This window comes from Sorex fumeus, unplaced genomic scaffold (genome assembly GCF_029834395.1).
Source record: "Sorex fumeus unplaced genomic scaffold, SorFum_2.1 ptg000024l, whole genome shotgun sequence".
Lineage (NCBI taxonomy): Eukaryota > Metazoa > Chordata > Mammalia > Eulipotyphla > Soricidae > Sorex > Sorex fumeus.
Window position 1 is genome coordinate 49,568,007 of NW_026606081.1, and position 26,478 is coordinate 49,594,484.

General features: G+C 52.1%; 1 protein-coding gene across 2 annotated transcripts; it reads right to left on the reverse strand.

Moving 5' to 3' along the window:
- Positions 1-7,183: 7,183 nt before the first annotated feature.
- STMN4 (stathmin 4) lies at positions 7,184-26,211 on the reverse strand. Of its 2 annotated transcripts, XM_056113960.1 has the most exons (8): positions 26,141-26,211; positions 15,516-15,566; positions 14,455-14,550; positions 13,960-14,040; positions 13,264-13,472; positions 11,891-12,082; positions 11,089-11,142; positions 7,184-8,827 (listed from the first exon to the last, which is right to left on the reverse strand). In XM_056113960.1, the coding sequence occupies exons 2-7, from the start codon at positions 15,526-15,528 to the stop codon at positions 11,122-11,124; spliced, it is 612 nt and encodes a 203-aa protein (XP_055969935.1). In that variant the 5' UTR covers positions 15,529-15,566; positions 26,141-26,211; the 3' UTR covers positions 7,184-8,827; positions 11,089-11,121. The 2 variants fall into 2 exon arrangements, with proteins under 2 accessions (XP_055969935.1, XP_055969934.1); XM_056113959.1 differs by lacking the exon at positions 11,089-11,142 and having other exon boundaries at positions 26,141-26,200.
- Positions 26,212-26,478: the final 267 nt, after the last annotated feature.

Consider the following 26,478-nt stretch of genomic DNA (forward strand, 5'->3'; position numbering starts at 1 on the left):
GGTGCGGGGCCGCGGGGGTGGTGGGCACCGACGCTGGCGACCAGGAGCGGGAATGGCCACGCGGTCTGCGGGGAGGCTCCTCGGGGTCAGCGGCTGGGTGGGGCCGGTCTGGGACTCTGCTCCTTCTGGTCCTCTCCAGCCCTCCTCAGGCAAACGGATGAGTCAGTTGGTCCTGGAGATTCTAGGATGCTCAGCTCCGAGGACACACGGAAAATCCCGCTGGTATCGGGGTAGAAACTTTGGCTGCGGTGAGGGACACTCTGCAGGACTCCAGCCGCTTCCTAAGGAGACAAACAAGATGACAACGGGTCCCTAGAGCTGCCCATGGCACGCGAACACTTGGCCTACCCAGGTGCCTTATTACAAACCCAAATAGGCCCCTTCAAACAGTTAATCAGTGAGAAACCACAGCGGGCCAGGCTCTCTCCCTGCTCGGGGTGACCAAGCCTCCCGTCAGCCTGCACTCTGGACCCTGAACATCACCCACCTGCCTCCCCCAAATCTCCTGCAAATAGCTCAGGGCACATCGCCTGACCTCTGAGCCTGTAAGAGGGTTCAGAGAGCCAAGTATATAGAACTCCCTCCCACCCTGCTCTGTTTCCCCCTTCCCCTCTACTTCACCCCCTTCCTCTCCACCCCCCCCCCCCCCACACACACACACACACACGCACAGGAAGCAGCAGCTCTGAGCTTACCTGGGCCTGCTCGCAGCTCTCAGCTGTGACACCGGATCCAAGGCTCTGGCTCAGGGTAGAGGGGAAAGCCCTCACTATGCCCAATTCCTGGGATGAAGTGTGAGGCAGGACGGCCCAGAGGGCCTTTTGTATCCTTTAGGGTGTGTCCTTTCCTCTCTCCCATTGGTCAGATTCTGAGTGCCACCCACTCCCGGGCAGTGATTGGCTCCCGGCTGACTTTCCTGGTTCCCATCATTTGCATAGGGCGGGGCTCTCTGGCCTAGCCTCCCCTCCCTTGCCCTGGGCATGCCCTCTGTGTTAAACTGGGGCTTCTTTTCCCAGAAGGCTGCCCATTGGGAAATATCTGCAGGGCTTATCTTAGGAAATGCAGGCGTCTGTCCGTGGGCTCTCCCTGAATCACAGATGCTCAGGCAGTCTGGACCATCCAGGTGTCCAGGAGCCCAGCGCTCTCCTCCCTTCTTCTGGGGTGGGGGTTGGGCAGTGCAGGAGCAGGGGGAACTGCTGGGTGGGTATCCTCAGGACACCTCAGTTTATCGCTGAAGGATTCTCCCCAGAGCTCCTGACGCCCTTTGGCTTTCTGTCATCCTGGCCTCCACCTCCAGCTGGATCTTCCTCTGATCTGCATGTTAACATCTGTGAGCCCAGCAGGACTTCCCTCTTGACCGGCAATCACCACATCTTCCTCCATCAATCCTGGGTTCTCATTCATGGATCCTCCAGCTGCCTGTACACCAGGCTCCCAGCTGAGCCCTCCGGGGGTGCTTCAGTGAGGGGGAAGAAGGATTTGGTCTTTTCCTGACCAATGTTCCCTTCTCTCTGAGGCCAGTACTTGATGGTCCTCTCATCAGGAAGTCAAATACCTGATCTCCCTAACCACCTTCCTTAAGTTTCCCCTGGGAAATGATGTGTTGTAAGGTTCTGTAGAAATCCTTCTGTATCTCTTGCAGTTTTCTAGGCGGAAAAGGAACCAAATAACTACCAGGCCGATCACTGAGAGGAAAAAAGTAAAAGCAAAAGATAATATTTAATTCTGAAATTACATGTAATGAATAACATGTAATGTCTGAAATACATTAAGATGTATTAAAGTAACTGAATAAGGACCGGACCCCTCTGGGGAAAGACTAACCTGGCCTGAGGACTGTAGTCTGGGATATATAGCGAGATGTCCCCAAGAAGAGTTACCCTTTAAGCTTAATATCTCTTACTGTGTCCATACAAAATGACTATAAATATTATTAAGCAGTAAATTTAAGATGACTGATTAAGTGGATTACTAGCCTAAGAGAGGAGAAACAGCATCTGTATTGCAACCCATAATGCCCAATAGTAGAGAGAGAGTATGGGGAAAATTGTCTGCCATGGAAGCAGGGAGAGGTCAAGGAAAGGAGGGGTATACTGGGGAGATTGGTGGCGGGGAATGTGCACTGGTGGAGGGATGGGTGTTTGATCATTGTGTGACTGTAACTCAAACATGAAAGCTTGCAACTGTATCTCACGGTGATTCAATAAATTAATTAATTAATTAATTAAGGAGAGGAGAAAGCAATACGGCCTTGGATGGAGTGCCCTTGGATGGAATACCCTTGGATGGAATATTGTCTTTAGGTGGATCTCCTAGGAAGAATCTAGAGTGGTGAGCACCCAGTTGGGATTTTGTCATTGAGTTAATCTCCTAGAACTTCCCCTGAAGGAGGGGCTTTACATGTGTTCATTGTTATGATAATGTTCATCCACACCTATGTAATTGCTAACCCCACCTTTCTTGATTTCTCCATAAATAACACTGAAACTCGAATAAACAGCCACTGATTACTAGCAGCCTGTGGCTCCATTCTTTCACCTTTCTGCCAGCCGACCTGGGGAGGTGGTTCTTGGCCACAGAATGCACCCACACTTAAACTCACACCTTGTGATAATAAATTTTCATCTTTATCATCATTTCATAGTACTCCCATGTCTTCTTTCTCCAGTCACCACTCAGTCGGCACTCCCATATCTTTGCTTCTGTAAGAAACTCCACCATGACCATCGGAATGGCCGTCATCTTGGTGTACATGTTTTCAGGGTTTTGGGTAGATAGCCATTAGTGGGATTGAGGGATCCATTTCCATATTCCAAAAGCCCACAGGTTTTTCTGCTGGTTATCTGTAATATCATCTTTTTTCATCTTGTTTGATAATTTTTCATTGGGTATAAACATTCTGAATTTACAATATTGGATATTAGCTTTTGTTGAATTCCTTTTTTTTTCTTTTCTATTTAGATGGCTCTGGATAAGCCTTCATTTTATTTAAAATAGTCCAAGTCTTTTACTCTTTGCTTGTAACTTTTGTCAGTACAGTTCAAAACCAGCCTTGTGCCAATGAGAAAGTACTGAGTAATGTGAAAGAATCGGGCTCAAGGGGCTGGAGCAATAGCCAGCGGGTAGGGTACTTGCCTTGCACATGACCAACCCGGGTTCAATTCTCAGCATCCCATATGGTCCCTGAGCACTTCCAGGAATAATTCCTGAGTGCATGAGCCAGGAGTAACCCCTGTGTATTGCCAGGTGTGAGCCCCCCCCCAAAAAAAATAAAGAATCAGGACCAAGGAATGATTGGGCATGGAGAGGAATGGGCTCGGGATCCAGAGACAGAATAGAGAAGTGAGATGAACAAAGGCTCATAGATGTAGACCATCAAAGTTTAGGAGTGTCTTTCTTACAAATGTGAGCGTTTAAATTGGACCAGGGCTGGGAGAGAGGTTGTGAAACGAAATGAGCTTCTGGGTTGAGAGATCAGCCGTAGACAGCCATTCAATTTCTCTGCAGCATCTGAGTTTGATGTGGGACCATCTCTAGGCACTCCCCACACTTACTTCATCTCCACAGGCAGTGAAAATTGCTACCATATACTTGCCAGACCCAGGTGGGAGTTTTCCTGCCCCACTGAAAACCACGGTCTTGGCTTTGAACTAGGTCTCTCTCTTGCTCTGCCCTCTCTTGGCCCCAATGGCTCACCTTGCCATGCCCCCTTCAGAGCAATCCCCAGAGTTCTTTTCTTCATACATTTCAGAATGATGGATTCATTCCTTTCTGTGACTGCAGCTATTGGCCAAAGCTCTTGGTTTCCAATGCACTCCAGTGTGGTGGTCAAGAGGCCGTTTCTCTCTGTCTGCTCAAAGTCTGTTCATCCTTAAAGGTTCAGCTCAGTGGCGGTTCACTCCATAAAGGCCCTCTGCACTGGTGCCCTCTGCCCTGAGTCAGCAGCCGGGCTTTCCTTCTGCCTTTAGAAGCACTGCCTATGCTTTAGTTCTTTATTATACAGGGCCTCATATAGTCATCCTAACTGACCCCTAAAACTCTAAGAAAAGGTTTATATCTAAAGCCAGGTTCCAGAGCGATCTCAGGAGATATTTCAAAAGGTCAGGTCAGTCCTGTTCACTAACAAACACCCAAAGCAAAGAAATACACAATTTAACAAATGTTCATAGAGAGTTTGCCATAAATTGAATTCTTAAGGACCATCACCTTTGCAGTTCTGTGTTCATTCTACTGGTCCATGAATCCTTTCAGTGTGGAAGTTGCTTTTCAATACCAGCAAGATGCTCTCTTGCTGAGGAACACCTTCGTGTGTTTTGTTCAATTTATTTTTTTCTTTTTAAGCAAGGCATTATGATTGGCAAGGTTATTCATAGGTGAGTATCAGGTATATGGTTTTCAAAAACCAATTCTACCTCGTGTCAAGTTCCTCCACCAATGTCCCCAGTTTCCCTCCCGCCCTCCAGCCTGCCTCCTAGACAAGAACGTTTTTTCATTTGGTTGTTGTAGTTTGGATCTCATGTTTTGAGTTTTGTTTTGGGTTCTGATGAGTAATTAAATAGCAACTCTTCACCACTAGTGTGTGCGAGTTCCCTGCGCCTGCCCCTCTTACCTTCCTCCTCCTCTTCTTTCTTTCCCCCTTCAGTTTCTTTCCTTCCCTCTCTCAGTTCTCTAGTCCAGGTCCAGGGTAATCTAGGCATCCTTCCTTTTATGCCTTACTTCCCCTTGTCCAGTTTTTCTATATTTTATATCACTTATGAATCACATAAACGCTCTGTTGCATTACATGTATCAGCCACTCCCAGGCTCTTTCCATTCTCACATGCGCAGTTGGTCGTGTTTCATTGGTCTTACATTCAGTACCTCGGTAAATTGCTAAACAAATGAATCTTCAGGTGACTGCCACAATGGTTCTTTCTGTCTTTTTTGTTTTGTTTTATCACATTTGTTGGTTTGGGGCCACACACAGCAATGATCAGGGGTAACTCCTGCCTCTGCACTCAATAATTACTCTTGTTGGTGCTCAGGAGGACCATGTGGGATGCTGATCTAGAAGGAGCGTGTTCAATCCGGGTCAGCCACATACAAAGCAGGCACCCTGCCACTGGACTATCTCTCTAGACTCCCAGCTATTCTTTCAACAGGAGTACTACCCCTAATCCCATTTTACAAAGAAATTCTGGGACAGCCTATGCCAGAGGCAAAAATGAGAGAGACAAGTTCCTGTTTCAAGGAGCTTCCGGTCTAATAGATGAGGTAGGAAGTAAACAAATAACTACCTAGTTCCCCAAGCAGCTAGGAGTACAGTAGTACTGGTGAGGTTGGGGCAGGGGCAGAGGACAAACTTCTCAGGGGAATCCATGAGTGAGAGTTCTGGGGATCAAGAAGTAATCCCAGAGTGTGGCCTGGGCAAGGGAGCTGGGGGGCTTTTATGCTGTGAAATTATACATAAAGCCCCTAATATAAATTTAAAGCAAAATTTCTACAACACTGAAAGCCTTTCTATTGCTTGGGAACACTTTGATATTTTGCTTTCTTCAGAGTTGCCTCATTTTGGTTGACTGAACTTCACAGACACTAATGTATTCACAAATTGAAAGTTTGGGGGAAATTCTGCATCAAGCAAGTCTAGAGACACCATTGGATGAATAATTTGTTTCATTTTTTTAATCTTCCAGGAATGAAGTATTTATCATTAAGGAATGTCAAATTATAGACAGCATACTAGTGCACAATTTAAATGCAGTGTGGTGTAACCAAAACTTAGATTCTCTGGGAAAACAAGTGTTATTTGATTCGCCTTATTGCCCTATTAAGTTAATTGGTCTAGAACTCACAATCACGACCATCCTGTTATTCGTTGATTGCCTCGAGCAGGCCCCAGTAATGTTTCCTTCGTCCTAGCCCTGAGATTTTTTAAAAAGTGCCATATTCAAGGCTCTTTTAGAGTTAGGAGAATGAGACCCATCATTGTTACTTGTATTTGGCATATTGGGTACACCACGGGGAGTTTGCCAGACTCTGCCATGTGGGCAGGTTACATTCGGTAGCCTGCCAGTTTTTCCAAAGTAGGAATGGGATAATAAGATGTCATAATAACTGCTGCTGCGCGGTTCTGGGAGCTGGGTTTTATAGTCTCTGAGTCTTGGCCGCTGATGGGATTACACGGCGCCAGGGGCCCAGTTGGTGGGTGTGACCCCCGCCTACTGGAATTTGGAGGATCTGGGTGGAGGATGCTCATCCCTGATCCAAGCAGGCTTGGAGATCTCAGCCCCGGGACCCACATGCCTTTATTCCTCTGCTGGTACCTTCATGCGTGTGGAGAGTGGTCTCAGCATGGTGGTGGCTCATTCTGGAGGTCTTCGGCTGCTGGAGTCCTGGTCGGGGCGGGGAGGGAAACTCAACCCACTCCCCTCCAAGGGGCCCTGGTGAGGACAGCCAGGCGCAGGGGCAGGAGACTCTGCATTGTTCTCTTCTGGGAGCTGGGTTTTATAGTCTTTGAGTCTAGAACGGAACTAGGAAAATCTCCACGGATGTTGTCTATATTCATTCCGTAAAAAAAGAAAGGAAGGAAGGAAGGAAGGAAGGAAGGAAGGAAGGAAGGAAAGAAAGAAAGAAAGAAAGAAAGAAAGAGGCCAGAGAAATAGCAGAAGGGGTCAGGTGCTTGCCTTGCTGACCCTAGTTCTATTCCAATTCTAATCACATGTGGTTCCCCAAACACTGCCAGGAGTGATCTTTGAGCACAGAACCAGGAGCAGCTAGGGATCTCCACTAGGTATGGTCCATGCCCTTCCTCCATTAAATAAAGGCGGGAAGTTGGGTGGCATGAACGGGTGCATGTCACCATCTAATCCAGTGCCCCGTGTAGTGGCTCTGACCATGAACGCTGGGACAAGCTGCAGAAACTCCCATTCCTATCCCGCCCACTCCAAATCTGGACCAGCATACTTCTCCTACCAGACCTCTGCGTTCTTGCCTTCCAAATGAAAGCAGAGGGCCTCACCAGCAGGCTCGTTGCAAGGATTACGTGAGACCCTCTCTCTCTCCATATATATATAGCCAACCCCCTCAGCTGAGGTTGTGCAAAGTATTCCTGGGTTTCTGTTCCCGCTGATTAGGGGAAGCCCTCAAATACCAAACACAAAAAGAGAGTCTGAAGAAGAGAGAGACAAAGACAGAGAAAGGACACATTCACATCACTTTTATTTCAGGATCTTGTTACAATTACTCTAGTTTATTAAGAGGTATTTTTGCGCTCTTGCTGTGCCTAATTGATAAGTTAAAGGACTTGAGAATCACTTTTAGAATGTAGAGGAAACGGAGTTGGAACATGAAATACCTTAAACTCTGTTATTAACAGCTTTGTAAATCACGGTGCCTAAATACAACTAATTCATTAAAATGCAGAGGAAAAGACAGTACAAATAGGGATCAATACTCTCCATGATTCTGGGCATTGACTGGGGAATCTTAGAACAGATGCTTTGAAGACAGTGGGGGTGCGGCAAATAAATCCCAAAACCCCAGAAATAAGTGCCCAGAAAATTGCCAAATAGCTAGTCAGTGATGCCTGCATGCTAGCCTTCGTTGATCGTCATCATCTTTATAGGCACAGTCTTCCCTGATGCCTTCTCTCCTCTCTGAAAAGGATTCTAAACTGCAGTGCCACTGGCAAGAAAGGAAAAGCAAAACCAAGCAACGCATTTACAAAGCTGCGGAAAAGGGCCCTTTGTGCATGGCAAGGTGGGAGAAATTCCCGGACCCTGTTCGTTCAGTCTGCTCCCCTTCACTTAGCTTGGGAAGAAGGGGGACCCCCTTCTCAGCCATGGCTCGGGGTTCCAGACACAGAAACAGAACTAACTCAGCTAGTCACTAGCGTGTAATCTCCTGGCTGACTTTTTGTGATCGTTTACAAGCCCACACTCCCAAAGTGAGAAAAAGTCCTTCCTTTTCCTGGGGGACCATATTAGAAGGGTTGGATTTCTTTGACATTGATCCAGAGCACTGAATTCAGTAAGAGGCAACCCACCAAGTTGCTTTAAAAGGAAGAAGAAGCCAAAGCAGATGCCAAAGCTGGGGGAGGGGTGGGGGGAGGGGTGGGGCGGGTCGACCCGTATGGCCCAGCTCTGTGACTGCTCTGAGCATTAAACCCAGGCTTTGAAGGCTGGCGGGCAAATTCTAGAACATGCTGTCAGTGCTCCCAAGGACAGGTCCCAGAAAGAAGGCGCTGGAGACGGGATAAAGATTTCCTTGGTCGTGATGATCAGGAGTGGACAGATAACACACAGACAGCTCAGCTCTCAGCCTGCCCAGTCCAGGTGGCAGCATAGCTTGGCCCCTTCAGCCCCTGGCTGGGCTTCCCTTGGCCACGCTGGGCACCAGGTTCCTGCCGGGCTCTGCCCTTCACCAGGAAGCATCGTTGCCCAGGTTGAACGCGGCTCTTCAGGGCGCCTGGACGCTGACTCTGCAGAGTCCACGGCGGGAAGGATCTCAATGTCCCTGAGTCCTGCTCCGTCTCCCTTCCCCAGTCTCCTTCTCTCCCCTCTCCCACCCCATCATTGTTCCCCGGAAACAAACAGGATGGCTTCACCGCTCAATTCTTTACATGTACAAACACCAAAAGCAGAGGAAACGCCCCTGGCCACCCCCCCTCCCCCCAAACCCCAGTGCTGGGTGAGCAGCCGGCGGCGGCGGGCGAGGCGAGGCAGCCTCGGAGCTGCAGCTGCTGGAGCTGTCCGGCTGTTCTGGAAACTTCTGTCGGCCTCCGGCTTTACCTGGAGGCCTCTTCCTTCAGCTCCTTGTTTTTCCGCACCTCCTCCGCGTGCTTGTCCTGGGGGGGAAGGGAGGGGAGAGGGCAGGTCACACGGGGTTTCCAGGGCCACAAAGAGCCACCGAGGGGCAAGAGAAGCCCCAGCAAGGTTAGCGGCCGCTGGAAGTGAAGAGCAGGCTCAGCCCAGGTGTCCTGAGAGAGGCGGAAGACGGCAGGTGAGATCAGGCAGGAGGCAGGGGCTGTCGGTGCGGTCCCCGGAGCTCATGACCGGGCCACCTTCCCAGGGGGACCTCCCTGGCAGTGACCCCAGGGTCACGGCCACATCCTCCCTCTTCTGGATGCCTGGAGTTCTTTGCATAAAGAATTCCATGTGGGGGCAAGAGCAATTTGATTTGCACATGGCAGACCTGGGTTCGATCTCCGGCATCCCATATGGTCCTCTGAGCACCGCCAGGAGTAATTCCTGAGCGCAGAGCCAGGAGTAACTCCTGAACATTGCGGCGTATGACCCGAAAAGCCAAATAAATAAATAAATATGTTTAAAAAAAAAAATAGAAATCATGTGGCTGGCAGATCAGGCGGACTTCTTGGTCGGTGCCCCAGACCCCCACATATACACCATCTGGGTACAGCTGTTATCCCATCTCCTTGGTAACAGCTGGCTTAGCTCCCTGGGAAAAGATGAGCCCACATCCCGATTATAAACTGCTCGAAGGACATCTGGAAATGTCCTGCTCCAAAATGGGGAAGGAGTGGGTTTTTCTGGCAAGTCTGCAAGAGCCTCCCCACAGCTCTCCAACCCCAGCTTTGATCTTGCAGCCAAACCACCCCCAGGGTCAGCTCCAGCTGTAAAGCCCCATGCATGTGCCCTAACCAATACACTCCCGCTGTGTTCACTGGTCTGTAAGCCAAGAAGCCTGCCGAGGAAGCCCTGGCAGGGTCTGCCTCACGCCACTGCTTGGGGCAGATGCCTACGACTCCTCTGAACAGTTACCTCACTGTGAGGAGAAGGGACCCCTCCCCCCACCTACACTCTGGTTTCCTGCTACAGCCCCCTTGAGCACAGCCAGAACCAGTGGTCTCTGTTGCCCACTGGCATCACTTCCAGAGACCAAGAGTGAGTCTGGAGCAGTCCTGGATCCCAAAAGTACCTTAAATATGAGGTCTGGAACTTTCCATGGCCCTGGGAGATCTGTGGGGTTTAGGGGAAGCAATGCTGCCGCTTCTTTGGGGAAGGGCTATCTTGTTTTTGAGGTCATACCCAGCTGTGCTCAGGGCTTACTCCTGACTCTGAGCTTAGGAATCACTCCTCAGGGTCAGGGGACCATATGTGGTGCCAGGGGTTGAACTTGAGTCAACTGTGTGCAAGGCAAGCCCACTACACCATCTCTCGAGCCCCCGGGGGCAATGCTTCTTAACCTTGCTGTGCTCAGGCCCACCTAGGAAGCTGGGAAAGTGCATGTCCACAGAGACGATTCTAGAAAGCCAGGGGTTGCAGACTGTGGGGATGGATAGCTGTGGTTTCTGTAGCTCAGGTATGAACAGCCAATGAGTGTGGCGCAGGTGGTCAGGTGAGCACTGATACTGCTCAAGGATTAAGATGCAGGTGTGAGGGCAAAGCTCCACTTCCTTCCATCTCTGATGAGTGGGGTCACATTCCCTTGGGGCAGGAACTCCCCTCAACTGTTTGCTCTGGCATCTTGCTTCTTGGAGTCCCCCCCGCCTCCCGAAAGCAGGAACGGACCTTCCCAATCTACTCCCACTCCCAGAACACGGAGCGTCTGGGGTCTCTCTTCTGGTCTTCATAGCCCCTCTCCCCACTGTGACTAGAGACCCATAAGACAGTTGTGAGTTGGTCACCCCCAAGGAGTTGGGTTCTGGCTCCTGCTCCTGGGGGGCGGTGGCTGTGGAACCCCAGCACTTTATCACTTCCTCCTCGGTCGAATGGTCCCCAGTGGCCCTTCCCTGACGCGGCTGCTCTGACAACGGAGCCCTGGGACCAGTTCCAGCCATCTTTCCAGCCTTTTAGCACGGCTCGAGTCTCACTGAGTGTTTCCGGTTTGGCTTGAGAACCAACGCCCTCCTCTCTCCTCAGCACCAATGCCCTTATCTCTCCCGAGCCCAGACGCGGCCGGATGCTCCAGCATCCCCCTGGGTGTGGGACTTGGACCAAGACCAAGCCCCGCCAGGAGGTGAAGCTCCCATGCCCGGGCCACACGTTCCTCCCTGGTGAAGAAGAGTCAGAACTGTCTAGCAGCCATTGCCAAGGGCCTGCGACCTTGGGTGGATGGGCAGGAAGGAGGGGGGACCCCGCTGCTCACCATGGGACGAGGCCACCGATCGGGTCCCTGGCGTCACCGCGCAGCAGGCGGCTCCTGGAAATAAAACACAGAGCTGGAGCCCTCAGGAGCTGCAGGGACTCCGGGGCGGCCTGGAGGCTCGGAAACAAGGCCAGTGTGCGTGCCTAAGAACGGGGAGCTGCCGCAGACCCGCGGGCCACACAACCCCCGGCCTCTCGCTTTTCTCAGGTCGAGGTGACACCGTGGGGGCTTATTGACAAAGGGCTGTACCTTAAACAGACCCAGGGTCACAGGCTCCTCCTCAAGAATTGGGGGAAAATCACGCCCCCAGGCTCCTGGTGGCCTGTGGGCAGGAAGCCAAGAGTCCCAGTAGATGGAATGGAAGCAGAATCAGGCGTGGCTTCTTGGATTAAATTGAGTCGGTGCATTCAAGCCAGCGATGGGCACAGTGTGGCCCCTCCACCCTTGCCCTCGGCTGGCCTCCTGCTGCTGACGAGAGATCTAATCCCTAACGCCAAAGAACGCCGTCGTCCTCGGGACACTGGTGCTGTGAAACATGTCCCCAAAGATGCATTTGCGTTTCTTGCCCCTGACTACCCACATCACCCTTTGGAACTCTCTAAAGATCCAGTCTAAGAGGGAACAGCCCCCTTCCTGCCCAAGCCTGCTTTTCCCCTGAAATAATAATGTGTATGTCCATGAGTACTTGCCATGCAGGGAGAGAGGCCCAGTCCGGATTCTCAGCCCCCGTAGGTCCACTCACCACCATGCAGGGAGAGAGGCCCAGTGGTCTGCCCTCCCCCTACACACCCAGACCACTCACCTTCTCTTGCAGCCGCTCCAACATGGCGGCCAGGTGTGCCTCTCGGTTCTCCTTATTGGACTCCATCTTCTGGGCCAGTTTCTCCTTGGCCATCTTGATGAAGTTGTTGTTTTCCTCGATGGCTTTTTGGATCACCTCCCGCTCATGTTCACGTTTCTCTGCCAGGTGCTTCAGCAGCTCAGCTTCCTGGTACTGGAGAAACACAGAGGGAGAAGGATGCTTAGAGATGAGTATGTTGCGGGTGGAGCATCCAGTGCTAAGAGCACCTGACACACGCCACGGAATATACGCTCCTGCAGTTTACCGGTATAAAAGGGATGAAATCGGGGCCAGAGAGATATTACAGCAGGGAGGGCGCTTGCCCTGCACATAGCCGACGGAGGTTTGAGCCCTGGCATCCCATAGAGTTCCCTGAACCTACCAGGAGTGATCTCTGAGCACAGAGTTAGAAGTAAGCCCTGAGCACTGCCAGGCATAACACCAAAAGCAGAAAAAGAAAGAAGGAAGGAAAGAAAGAAAGAAAGAAAGAAAGAAAGAGAGAGAGAAAGAGAAAAAGGAGAGAAAGAAAGAGGAAAAGAAAGAGAGAGAGAAAGAAAGAAAGAGAAGAAGGAAGGAAGAAGGAAGGAAGGAAGGAAGGAAGGAAGGAAGGAAGGAAGGAAGGAAGGAAGGAAGGAGCCAGCTCCTGGACTTGCTGAAAACTGTGGAAACTGTTATAAATAAACTGTCCTCTGGCAGGTAAAGGGCTCCCCACCCCTGGAAAGGAAGAAAAGGATTCTTTCTTTCTTTCTTTTTTTTAAGATGAAAAAAATGCTTCAAAGATGACACCAGAGTTCCAACTCTGTAGTCTCAGAAGCTGCTGGAGGGAGACACATTCCATTCATGGATGGGGCCAGGCTGTCCTTGGCTGGACCACCTCAGCCTTGCAGGACCCCCTCCCTGGGATCCCTGGGATTTCTAGGAGATCTGAGGGCCAATCTCCCTGAGACAATGGCAGATCTCAGGTGGGTCCCTGTGAGCTCTATTCCCCACAGAATCTCAAAGCTAGGCTCACGCCCCTTTCCTCTGATTGGGGAATCATCCTCGGAATGCTCTGGGACTCCGCCTCAAGGAAGCACCCCCATTGCTGTCTGAGACCCACCGGAGGCCCAGATGCACTTCCTCCCCAGTGGACACTCCAAGAGGGTTAGGCTCTCGGCTCCTCCAGTTATAAACCCAGCGTCTTAGCATACGCCCATGTCTCACTCTCATCACTGGGTATCTGAACCCCCTCTTGGGCACTGAGCTCTTTGGAAGTGGAAGAAGAGCTGAACCCAGGGCTCAGGCCCTGCAGCCCATTCCCACCAGGCTGAGATGGGGAGGCAGGGGGTCCCCACCTTCCTTCGTTCCTCGGCGGCTTCCAGTTTCTTCTGAATCTCTTCCAGTGATGGGTCTCGCCGCCGGGGCAGGGATGCATTGAATTCGGGCACCCCGTCGAAGGAGGGCGGCTTCAGGATGACCTCGAAGGACTGCCCCGAGGTGCATTTGTTGAGCTCAATGACTTCCATGTCAGAAATGACACACCAGTTCAAGTCCACCGTGTCAGCTGTGGAAAATAAGGGGGCCGCTCAGCCTGGCACAGCTCTGAGCACCCAGCATGCATGCCCACCAGTGGTGGGGGTGGGGGGGAATCTGGGGTACCCCGGGTCTGAGCCAATCCTGAAAGTGGCACCAAAGGGGGGGGAGGCCATGGTGGGCCCAGGGGGGGAGGGGTCTCAGAGTTGGGGGGAGGGGGCCTGGGAATGTGGGTTTGACCCATGGCCTGCATCATCTGCTTTTTTTTTTCTTTTTGGGTACACCCGATGATGCACAGGGGTACCTCCTGGCTCTGCACTCAGGAATTACTCCTTGCAGTGCTCAGGGGACCATATGGGATGCTGGAGATCAAACCCGGGTCAGCTTGGTGCAAGGCAAATGCCCTACCCGCTGTGCTATCGCTCCATCTGCTTTCTACCCCGGCAGCTCCCCGGTTGGGTGTATGTCCAGGGTGTCCCAGGGTGGAGGGGGCTCCACCTCGGCCCACTCCCTCCTACCCTGCTCTCTTCTCTCCCTCCAGTCCGCACTCTCCTTCCGCTGGCTCTGATCTTTCCTCCGACACTGTCTCCCGCACCAGCCTACACGGAGAAAACAGAAAGTCAGGTCAGCCGAGCGAGCGCCCCATTTCCAGACCACACCCGGTTCTTTCCATTGGAGTCCTGCCAAAGTAGGAGAGGGCACTGGAGCCAGCCTCCTATCCTGACCAGGACCCTGTCACACGTCCAGGCAGCACCGCTATCCTCCTCACACCTCTGGACTCTCCCAACCTGGGGAGCCCTTTCATCCCCTCTAGCCTGGGGTTCCCCCCACCACCCCGGGCCAGTCTCTGCTCCACCTCTGAACTGCCCACCCCCCCCCCAGCACCTGTCCATCAAACCAGGAGCCAAGCACATGTCCCAAGTCTGACTCAGAACTTCACAAATGTCCTCGACTTCAGGGAAGGGGCAGTGCCCCGGGAGGGTCCGCCTCAGGAAGCTGCAGCTGGCACTCACCTTCGTACGTGTAGGAGGACTGGTTCGGGGGGTCGGCCAAGAAGCAGGAGCAGAACAGGGACACCAGCGGGAGCTCCCGCATCTTCTCCTTGTAGGCTGCAGAGACAGAGGCGGGGGCGGTGACGGCCGAGCCACAGAGGCCAGCCAGGGCCCGACTCACCCGAATTTCCCAGGTCCTCCATCTGGTCTGAGCCTCCCAGTGCCACTCTGCCGCCCCAGCACAGCGGGTCCATTGGGAATGTTGATGCCAAATGCCCTGGGGGAAGGGGCTGGAGCACCCACACCTTCACCCCAGCTGGCACCCCAGCTCCAGTGCTCTGTGCACCCTGCACCTGCCATCTCTCTCACTCCACAACACAGGAAATTCACAAGCGTCTGGTTTTTTGGTGGGGGAGACACTCAGAGGTACCCTAGAGGCTACTCCCAGCTTGGTGCTTGGGGGACCAACAACCGTGCTGGGGGTCACACTCGCACCTCCTGCATGCAAACCATGTGCTCCAGGCTGTTGAACTCTCTCTCCTGTTCCCTATACCCTTTTCCTTCAATATTTCCCTTAAAGGGAAGGAAGGGGGTCCAGGAAAGGCATCCTCCACCTTCCCTCAGGTCTCTCCCCTCACTCTGGGGCATGTTCTGACTGGGCATCCTCCGGGGTCCCCAAGAGCAGCAATCTGATCTCTCTGTGGTTGGGGGCTGGGACTGAAAGAGCAAGAGGTCCCTGGAGGAGCAGAGGGGTGGATGGTCACCCCAATCCCGCCTCTTCCCCAAGCCACTCAACACTGACCCCAAAGTGCTGCCTCCAGTGCTAGGTCCCTTTGCTCCTTTTTTCCAAATTGGAAACAATCAATCACAGAAACAACATCTGTGTGATGTATCACACACACACACAGACACACACACACACACACACACACGAGCCAGAGTCAGCTGGAATCCCACCCACCACCCGATAGCCCTCCTTGCACCCCTCCATGTGGTTCCCACAGTCTTGTCTTCTTGGGGGGTCTGGAGGGGCCAGGGCCACCTGGACAGTGCTGGTGTCCACCAGCAGCTCCTATACCTACCCGCAAGGGTCATGCTGCTCGGGTCTGGACAGTCACGAGGCAGTCACGAAGCTGAGAAAGAGAGAGCAAACATGAAACCCAGTGCATGGGGGTAATGAGTGCCAAGAACGGTCTTTAGGGAGCCCCTTTCCCCAGCTCTCCCTCCCCACCCCACCCCCACACAGCCTCCCAATAGTTCAGTTTCCCCTTTGCCTTCAAGGTTTGGTTCCCTGAGTGAATAAGCATGAATAGCCCCCAAAATGGGATGGAGTAAGGTGTGCTCACTTGGGCCAGAGAGAGAGAGAGAGAAAGAGAGAGAGAGAGAGACAGAAGAGAGTAGCTTCCTTCCCTTCCTTCTCTTCCTTCCCTCCCTTTCCCTTCTGTCCCTATCTGTTTTCCCTTTCCTTTCTGTCCCTTTCTTCCCTTCTCAGCATTTTCCCTCTGGGAACCAGGGTCCCTACTGGGTGGAGCTGGACAGAGGGGCTCAGTGAGAGCAGAGTTTAGCTTTTCTTTTCTTTTTCTTTCTTTTGCTGTTGTTGTTTGTTTGGGGGCTGCACCCAGCTGTGCTCAAGTCTCATTCCCAGCTCTGTGCTCAAGGGTTGTTCCCCGAAGTGTTCAGTACCAAGGATTCAACCCTGGTTAGCTGTATCCTGGCAAGTGCCTCACCAGCTGTTCTCTCTCCGAGGCCCAGCTCTGTCATTTGGACCAGGGAGCATCCACATGGATTCATCCCCTCCTTGGCTGCCACCGCTCATGTCACATGTCCAAGACTGACCCCGTTCTAATTCTGCATGGCGCTGGACAAACTCAAGAAGGGAGGAAAGTGGGTGGATGGTATCTGGTTCAGGGAGGGTTTAAGAAATGTGCCTGAGCGGATAGGGCATTTGCCTTGGGCACAGCCGACCTGGGTTCAATACCCTGCATCCCACATGGTCCCCTGAGCACCGCCAGGAATAATTCCTGAGCTCAGAGCCAGGAGTAACCCCTGTGCACCGCCAGGTATGATCCAAAAGGCAAAAATAAAAAAAAATGCCTTCTTTTTTTCCACTTTCATCATCAGGGCCAGTCCTGGAGAATCAGGGCAGGGGAGAGGAGACCCAAACCTGCTTCAGAGTCATTCTCTGGGGTCCTCACCAGCCCCCACAGCTGCCCCCATTTGCAGATAAGGAAAACAAAGTGCTGGGGTTAATGGGGCTTGATCGGTGAATCTCAGGCAGAAAGGGAGAAAGCCAGGTGGGACGCAGCTACCCTGACCCAAAGCAGCCTTGTGCCACCCGGACCCTACCCCTCCCACCCACACACACACCCCACCCCACACCAACAATGGGCCTTTCTCCCAGGACTCAGCCTTGCCAGTACCAGCATGGGGCTGGTGCCAGGCCACACCATCGCGCGTCCTGGCCCCACTTGGCACAGTCTGAGCTCATGAGAGGCTGGGCAAGGCGAGGCAGTGCCTGGCAGGGAGCGAGCTTCTGCCAGGATCATCTAGGGGGAAGAAGGCAGAGGGAACAGGATACAGAGCTGGCAGAGCAGGCCAAAGACCCCTCTCCCCCGAGCTGGATTATTCCCACCCATGGGAGCTGCAGGCTCTGGGGCTGTGCTCGCGAAACACACCAGATCAACTTCCCATTTGAAGAATCTGGGGGTGAGACACTCCACTAGCCCCCCTAGGCCAGCTCAGTGAACTCGGGCCCAGTCTGCCCATAGTTTGGGAAAGGACAGTTTGGCTCCCCCGAAGGTCCCAGGGACTCGAGTGGAACCCATCTGGCCCCAGGAGCTGACCTACTTCAGATGCATATTAAGTGCTTTCTACACGGAAGGCACAGTGCAGGGAGAAATTAAGTAGAAAATAGAAGTGAGAGGCTGGAGGAATAGCAGCGGGTGAAGGTCCTGCCCCATGGTTGCCCCCAGCCTCATTCCTGGCCTTCTCCCCCCACCCCTCCCCAGCAACGCTCCAGGCAGCCCTGGAGTCACCAAGTCCCAAAGCACCACCTGGGAGGCCTGCAGTCACCCCCAGCATCAGGGTCTGAAAGGCACCCGATTTCTACGACGAGTCACAGCCTGGTGGGTCAACTGTCACCTAGGGCCCCTCCGGTCTCCTGAGCGCTGCTAAGGATACCCCACCACCCCCACCCCAAAAATAAGAATAAAATACAGGCATGAGAGGCAGAGAAGGAGGGCAGGTCAGAGAACAGATAAGACGCCCTCCCCCACCCCGGAGAGAGACTCGCCAGGGAGGCGGGACTGAGAAACCTGGCTTTCACGCTTGGAACCTGCACAATTAGGCGAGTGTATTTATAGAGTGCCTCTGATGTGGCATGGACCATGGGGAGCTCAGGGAGGCTGAGGAACGTTCACAAGGTCACTCAGCAAAGGGCGTGTCCTTCCACCCCTCTCACAGGACACCTGTGATTGAGACTATTGGGAAAGGGTCTTGGCAGAGTTGATCACGGTAACTCCAGGTGGTGACGCCAATGCCAATGACCAGTGTCCTTAAAGGAGACATGCATTAGGGCGCCCCTAAGAGAGGAGATCCCCCAGGTGAAGACAGGGATGAGCTTGGAGGGATGTGGTCACAGAGCTGGAAGAAGCGGGGGATGGTCCTTCACTGGAGTCCGGAGGAACACTTGAGCTCAGGTCCCAAAAGGGTAAGGCAGTTTCCGCTGCTGAGGTCACTGAGCTGATGGTCAGTGCGGTGTGAGCCACAGGAGGTGAGATCCTCAGTGAGCAACAGCACCCATGGGAAACCTTCTCCATGCTCCGTGTTTGCACAGGATCTGATTTAGGCCTCACGGACCCGCTCCTGCCTTCAGGATGTCATTGCTGTTGACTCAGAACCCGGAGCTGCCACTGTCATGGGTGACTCTGAGGAAGGATATACGGGGGAGTGTCCCACAGCACTAAGGGCTCCGAGTCACCGGGTGCGGGGAGGGCTCCATCATGGAGCCTAACTTCCTCTACAGATAACCTGTGGCATCAGCCTCACATGGAAGAGATATGGCCGGGGCACCTCCTAACTGCACAGTGCTCCTTGAGGTCTGGACACTGCCCCCTCCCCTACACACACACACACACACACACACACACACACACACACACACACATGCCCAGGGTCTCAGCAACCCAAGACATGATGTCACAGCCAGCCACACACCTGCCCTGGGGAGGAGTCGGCAGACCCAGGCTGGGACTGTCAGGAGTGCTGGTGCCCAAGAGCAAAGGGACAGGGTGCCAGGAGACCAGAGGTCGGAGGGGCCAGAGTGAACCAGGGGATCAGGCCCAGCTGCAGTGATTCTGTCCAAGACATCAGAGGGGACCACTGGGCTCAGGCAAGCCTCTGGCCTTCCAGAGGATCCTCGTGATCCACCCCCATGAAGGCACATGCTAGGCCTCGGGTGGCCTCTGGGTAGGGGCAGGGAACTGCTCGCCTCCTGAGAGGCTGGAAGTAGGTGAAGTGGGTGTGCTGTGATCTCTGAGCCCGCCTCCACAGGCCCAGACTGACAGCCCAGGGCTGTGGCTTCCAAGCTCCTGCCCAGTGCTTGCTCCCAGGCTCTTGAAGGGATGCATACAGGCCCTGAGCCCTCACTGATAGGTGTTTGGGGTATGGGGCGGGGGGGGGGGGGGCAGACTCAAGCTCAAGTGACACAGGGCAGAGTCCTGGGCCCATTCACAGGGGGGGTCCTGCAAAGCCTGAAACCCTCCAAGGACTCAGGGTCTTGACTGTGTGAGTCTGGGGGTTGGGTGTATTGGAGCACAGAGGGGGTCTCTTAGACTACCTGCAGAGTGCATTAAATAGAAAGGGGAACATCAAACCTGGGAAAGAGTTTGAACTTGATATTCTCCCCAGTAGGAAGCCACTTTGACGAAGGGGGGGAGGGAAGCATAATGATGAGAGTAGTCACGGTCACCCCACTTTGTCTCAGGAAAAGTCTGACAGCCTCAAGTGATTCTCTGGGCTCCTTTCAGGAGGAAGTGGGGCCCGGTAAAGACACCAAGTCTTAGGGTGTGGAGAGGCAGTCTGAGACTTGCCGTCTCGTGCTGCGTCTGGGAACAAAGATGGTAAGGAAGGTAGCACGTTTGTTCTGTAAACAGTCAAACCCAGTATGGACCTCAGCACCCCATATGATGCCCTGAGCAGACACACATATGGGACCCCCACCCCCCAATACTGTTAAGCATGATGCAAAGATAATGAATGAATGAATGAATGAATGAATGCCTGACTGTGTCTCCAGCTTAGGCTGCTGCTGTCCTAAGCGTCCCTAGCCAGCTCAGGTGGACAGGGGAGCCCGGGAGCAGAGATCTGCAGCTACCTCTGTTGAGAGACCTACACGTGGCACTGTTGCAGCCCACCAGGCATGATAGGTTTGTCTGGTGGTGCTTGCCCCTTTGCAAAAGCAGCCTCTATTCCCCCAGAAACAACCTCGAAAATGCTGAACGTGGAAAAGCAGGCAAGTGCACGCTTTTTTGGTGGGTGATTTGAGCTATTAGCAAAAGTCAATCAGTGAGCAATAAACTGAGGTTCAGGTACTCCAGGGACCAGAGATCCAGGCACCCAGGAGGAGCAGAGACGCAGGGACCCAGGAGGAACTGGTGACTGACCCAGAGGTCATATTGAGTTGAGAGCAGAGTGGGGCCCCAAGTCCAATCCTCTGGAGACTAAAGTCAACGCCTCCTCCTTCTGCTATCCTCCCTCTCCACACACAAGCCGGGAGGTGCAGGAACCCACCAAGTCAAGGCAGCCATGAAAAGATGGCAGTGCGGAAAGATGTCACAGCAGGAAGTGGCTGTCACGTGACCAGGAATGGCATCCCCAGGCCTCTGGCTTCTCCTAACACAGTCAATGACAAGGAGCTGAGAGGGAAGCACCTCTGACTCTTAGAGACCACGTGCCCATTGATGGGTGCACACAGGATGCCTCCCATGGGTGCCTTCAACTCCACCATGTAGCTGGGTTGAGTTCAGAGACTGACTTGGTAATGCCAGCAGAGTCTGGATAAGACCATCTGGAAGTGTCCAATCTCCTGGGACCATTTTTGAGAGTTCAGAAGCAAACGTGCTCGCAAGTGGTTTGGAGGGTGCGGTCCCTAGCATGGGTTCCATGCTGTAAGTCCAGAGTTGGGGGTAAGAGGGAGCAGGGAAGCAGTGAGCTCCTTGACCGGGGTCTTTTCCAAAGTTCTGTGAAGTGTAACATTTCCCCCAGAATCAGGGCACCTCTATGGCGCATGCCTGGTTAGATTAGGCTGATTGGAGTGCTGATGTTTTATGAGGGAAAGGAGGGTGAGAGGGGGTGGAAAACAAAAGAGATCAATTACTTTTTCATGAATGTGGTTTTTATTCTTTCCACAATATTCATTGAATATTTATTTCATGCCAAGCCCTTGGCCAGGTCCTAAAAATATTCACAGGGCTTTTGGATGGTAATGACCAAGAGTAAGTGGTCCCCTGGGTATGGCTTTGGAGCTCTTGAGGGCAAGTCAGGGCACACTCATGGGGGCAGTGGCACTACCGGTGGCATAAAGGGAGTAGGAGAAGCTGCTCAGCCAGGGACCTGCACGGGGCACCTGGGCAGAGCAGACAGTGCATGAGACGCTGCCTGGAGGTAGAGGGCACTGATGCAGACTCCTTAGGTTTGCTTCCAGGACCTTCAAGAGCCTTGATGGTCTCTTTCATTTCCCCTTCCAGTCTATAGGGGGCACCCTTGGGTGGAAGTGCTTTTCAAGGGCTGGATTTCCCATGGGACAAGACTACCCTTCCAGTCTTAGCTTGCAGGACATTGGGCAAAGGGTCCTGGCATAAGGAGATTAAGGGGTCCCCAGGTCAAAACCCTGAGGAAGCTTCAGCCCCCCACAGAAGTCCTTGTCAGGGGGCTGGAGTGATAGCACAGCGGGTAGGGCATTTGCCTTACACGCGGCCAACTTGGGTTCAAAACCCAGCATCCCATATGGTCCACTGAGCACCGCCAGGAGTAATTCCTGAGTGCAGAGCCAAGAGTAACCCCTGTGTATCACCGGGTGTGACCCAAAAAAGGGAAAAAATATAAAAGAAGTCCTTGTCATCTTGCTTCTGTCACCTCAATGTTAATATTTTGGGGTGCTGGAGAGTAGTAGAACTTTCTATGCAGAGACATGGATCACACTTTAATTACAAACTTAGCAATTTTAGAGCACCTGTGTGGCCAGAAAGGAAAGGAAATCCCTGCCATCTTGCTGACTTTGTGTTGGGAGTTCCTTTTTAATTTTCTCCCTCCTATATCTATGATTGTTGCTTAACATCCCTGTACTCTAAATCCTATGAAATAAATACTAAGACCCCCCCATTCTAGAGATAATTGAGTCAGACTCGATTCTTGCCCTGAGTCATCTGAGGAAAACAATGATGAAGATGAGATTTGAGCCCAAGTCTATGAGCAAACTCATAGACTTTGCTCATACCTGCTGTTTCCAATAAAGTCTCAGGGTACTCCATCATCCCCGAGGTCCAGAGGAGACATAAACTTGAAGAAGGCACTCTAGGGGTTTATATGTGGTGAGCCTCCAATCCACCCACTACTCAGGGGGGCACCCAGTGCTTAACGCTTTTTCTTTGCAATTACCTCTACAAACCCCTGTCAAAACACAAACCATAGGGTCAGCGTAGTGCTATTACAGTAGGTAAGACACTTGTTTGCATGGGTCTACCCAGGTTTGATCCCCGGCACCCCACGGGGTCCCCTCAGTACAGTCAGAAGTGATCCCTGAGCACAGAGCCAGGAGTAAGCCCTGAGCACTGCTAGGGTGCCAAGAACAAACAACCCCCCCACACACACCAGACCCACCCAGTATCATCCATGGAATCATCTCAGTGACAGAACTGGCTGATATTTCCAGAGAATCAAGTACTCTGTCCACTCTGGGAGCGGACAACTAGCATTTCATTTCCCCAACCCAAGAGGTGCAATGGACATCTGGAGATCTGTTGCAATGGACTGAGAAGACCATGAGCTTTGGTGGGTGACAAGGATTGGTTTTAGGGGTTGGGGCTGGAGAGTGTGTCCATGTCTGTCTTCCAAGGAGATAAAAAGTGGGGGAAAAATACCATCTACTGTGGAAAAAAAGATTGTTCCTACTCCACCTCAAAAAAAAAAATCCGAGAAAGTCATCTTTCCCCAGGCTACCACATCTCTACACCTACAGTCAATTCTAATTTAATAAGTGAACTAAATTAAACATGATGCACATTTATCTCAAAGCCAACAAAAAAGGATGGGAGGGGGGAAGGAGTTTGGTACCCTTCAGAACATCATAAGAATTACATTTCACATATGTTGTCATTTCCCCCAAAATTTTATCTTCCCTCATGCTCCTTAGCCCCACCCCACTCCCCACACACAATGCCTCATCTCTACCCACCCATAACTTGAAAAATCTCTGGAAATTCTATGTCTCCAAATACACAGGAAATATTCAAAAGATATGTGGGGGATTATAAGGACGTTCTTAAGGATTCAAGAGAAAATAAGTCTTCCTTTGATTAAGATTGCGATTTAATCGGACACTAATTGGGCATTGAATAATGCTACACACACACACACACACACACACACACACACACACACACAAATCCAGAGAGATAGTATTGGGAGGAAGTTGCTTGCTTTGCACGTGGCTAACCCCAGTTCAATCCCTGACACTGCATATGGTGCCATGAGAACCACCAAGAGTTATTTCTGAGTCATAAGAGCCCTGAGCATCACTGGGTGTGGCCCAACCCTCCCAAAAGAAAGTCCAATTGTTTAAAATCAAGCACACAAAAGATGGGAATTCCAGGGGTTAACCTGATGTAGACTCTGTCTCCTCGCTTGCCTTCCTTCTTTCCCATTACCTTACTCTCTGGCCATCAGTATATCAGTCTTTGTTGTTCTGTTCATCAACAATTCATCTACATCAATATGCATATGTACACCACACGCTCTAACTTTCTACAGAGAGATCCCACAGGGCAAATGTGGTTTTTAAAGACTTAATCACATGCAAGAAAGAAGCCAATTGCACTTGGCCCTCAGATTTCTCTCTTTGAGCCAAAACGAAATCTAGACATTAAGACTCACTAGACATTGCCACTACTCCAACACCAACAATATATCCCACAGTCCACTCAGGACTGACACCCTGAGGTAGAAATCCTCCATCTTTGATGGGCTCTTTTGAACCAAGGGTCTCCCCAAAACATCACTCTTTAACGTTTGGACGCCTGAAGACCCACGAACCAGCAGTTAGAACCAAGGTGTCAGAACAGTCTTCAACTTTTCTCTACCTGTAGACTGGCTGGTGGTTGAAGAACACTGCCCTAAATAGTTTTCTTTTTCAAACAAGATGGGTTTTTGCACTTGGTCATTCACAGGGACACAGACAAAGGAGAGAGTTCTGGACAGACATCCACAACCTATGACACAGGTGGGCCGGGAGGACAAGATGAGAAATGAAAGATGGTCACTAGAGAATAAAGACTGCCCAACGCCACTTCCATGGTAGGCAGGCAGGAAGGAGAATAGGGTGCTCGAGGTGGGGTGGGGTGAATGGAAAGTTGAAGGGGGAGGGCACTGCTTCTACTTTATGAAGTAGAAAAGGTTTGGAGGTGAAGGTGGAGATGGTCCACAGCTATGATTGTACTAAATGCCATCACAAACTTTACATTCAACAAGGGTTAGATGACAAATTTCATATTATGTATGTTTTATCACAGTTTAAAAAGAAGATTGTCATCTATTAAGAGTTTTCTATATGTTTCTACACTTGTTATTTATTTTATCTTTGCTGTGCCATGGACCAAACCCAAGTCTCATACATGTAGGGCACATGCTTGGCCAATGAGCCACATTCCTGACCTCTACACTTAGCCTTAGAGTTGAAAGTCACCAAGTCCAAGCCCTTTTCTTTAACCAGGACCCACAAAAAATAACTCTAGATTATATCATGATCCAGTTTGTATATTTCATGATACTGAAATCATGAAGTTGACATCTATATGAATATCTATTACATATAAAGTATTACATGTAATAAAATATATTGTACAATGTATTATATGTGGTATACACATACATGAGAATGAACACATAGTTGAAATATAAACATAAATATTTAGACATTGTACTTCTAACTGTACCATTTAAATAATATGTTTATAAATGTAATAATTGTATAAGTATATACATAACTGAAAATAGAGTCACCAAAAATACTATAGAAAATGTGCTTTACCACTTGAGGTAATCACTGACTTTCCCTCCTCTATTCTATTCCATTTTTTTAAAGTCTCCCTTATAACCCATCAGTCCTTCTCACAGTCCAGAATGGGTTTTCACCTACATCCCGGAGAATATCAGTCTACACCAACCTCCCGAACCATGCAGAAATCTCCTCTGGAGACCCCGTGCCACGCGGGCTTCCAGCTTGAATGCTTTTGGCAACGGGGAGCTCAGTCCCTGCGTGTACCCAAAGAGGTTCTGTCCAGCCACCTCACCCACTCGGAACCTGTGCTCAACGTGACCTGGAGGGACCCAGGGCAGCTGCCAGGTGCTGAAGAGAGGACGATGACAGTCCTGATGAGAGCAGGGTTCCTAGTTGCAGGGTGAGGAATGGTGTGTGAGGGGGGGGGCGGGGGGCTGGCTGCTGAGATCTCGCCCCTCAGACTGAGATTATTCCCTCCTCTAACAATGATCTCATTCCCCCTGACACCCGCCTCCCACAGGGGGTGGGGGGGGGTGCAGATTCCCTCACAGTCCGCAAATCTCCCCCATGGCCTCTTCTCCAGGCCTGAGGACACACGGGGGTCCCTGCCCGCATCCCCTCAGACCAAGGCTGTCTGCGCATTCCCGAGCCCCCCTCCGTGGGATCCAGGACCTCCCTTTCTCAGCGCGCCTGGGGCTTTAACACACCTGGTCATGTCTTCCTGGGAGGGAAAAAACAAAGACAGCACCACCACGTGGGGACTGAGCTGGTCTCTGGGCAGCCCTGGGCATGGGGACGCAAAGGACAAAGCCAAAATTCCCGTGAGGGCATGAGGTAGCGGGGGTTGAGCTGGGAGGGATAAGGGAGGTGGACAGGGCAGGGGGCGGGCACGCCTGCTTTGGGCAGCTCAGGGGCTGGCTGACCCCTCCAGGTAGGGGCAGGTATACCTCAGATGGGGCAGGGCCAGGAATAGGGGTGATCTCATTGTCTCAGTCACCCCAGAGAGAGGAGAAAGGAAAGACAATGTACGTGGAGTGGGGGACAGGGAAGCAGGCGCTGGGGAAGGAAGGGAAGCACCAGGCAGTTTGGGCTCAGAGCAGGGCTGGGGGGTCGAGGCCCGCTCCATGGAGAAGCCAGACTCGACCAAACCTGCCCGTGAGCCTCGGAACATTTTTTTTTAAGGAGAACCCCACATGGACATCTGCCCCCACAAGCACCTGGCCAACTTCCCACCCAGCCTCCCTCTCCCATAGATTTGACACCACGCCTACAGCCCCCCTGCCTCTCCCACGGCCCCCAGCCTGCCTTGGAGAGACCGAGATAAAGTTTAAATGAGCAAAGATGCCCCGAGGGGTGGCCACCCCCGCTTCTACCTGCTGGGTCTTTGTCCCGTGCCTGAGAAGCCCCAGTCATTGGCGTTTCCTTTCTACTCACCCGCAGTCGGTCGGCTGCCGGCCGGCACCGTCTTCACTCCCTCAATTAGTGGTATCCAGGGCTTCTCCACATCAGCACCACCAGGCTCTCGCCATGACATCACCTCCGAGCGCAGTGATTGGCCAGCCCGGCTTGCTTGGCAATTGGACCATCTCCCCGGGCTGCGGAGCCGGGATTGCCTAGCAAGTGACTTCCCAGGCCGGGAGGGGCCGATGATGTCAGACCCCTTGGCTGTTTCCCCTGCAGCCTGCAAAGCTGGGGACTCGAGGGGAAGGGGGGCACGAGGGTGGGGATGGAAGAAGAAAGAAAGAGGGAGTGGCCCAGGGAAGTGGGGGTAG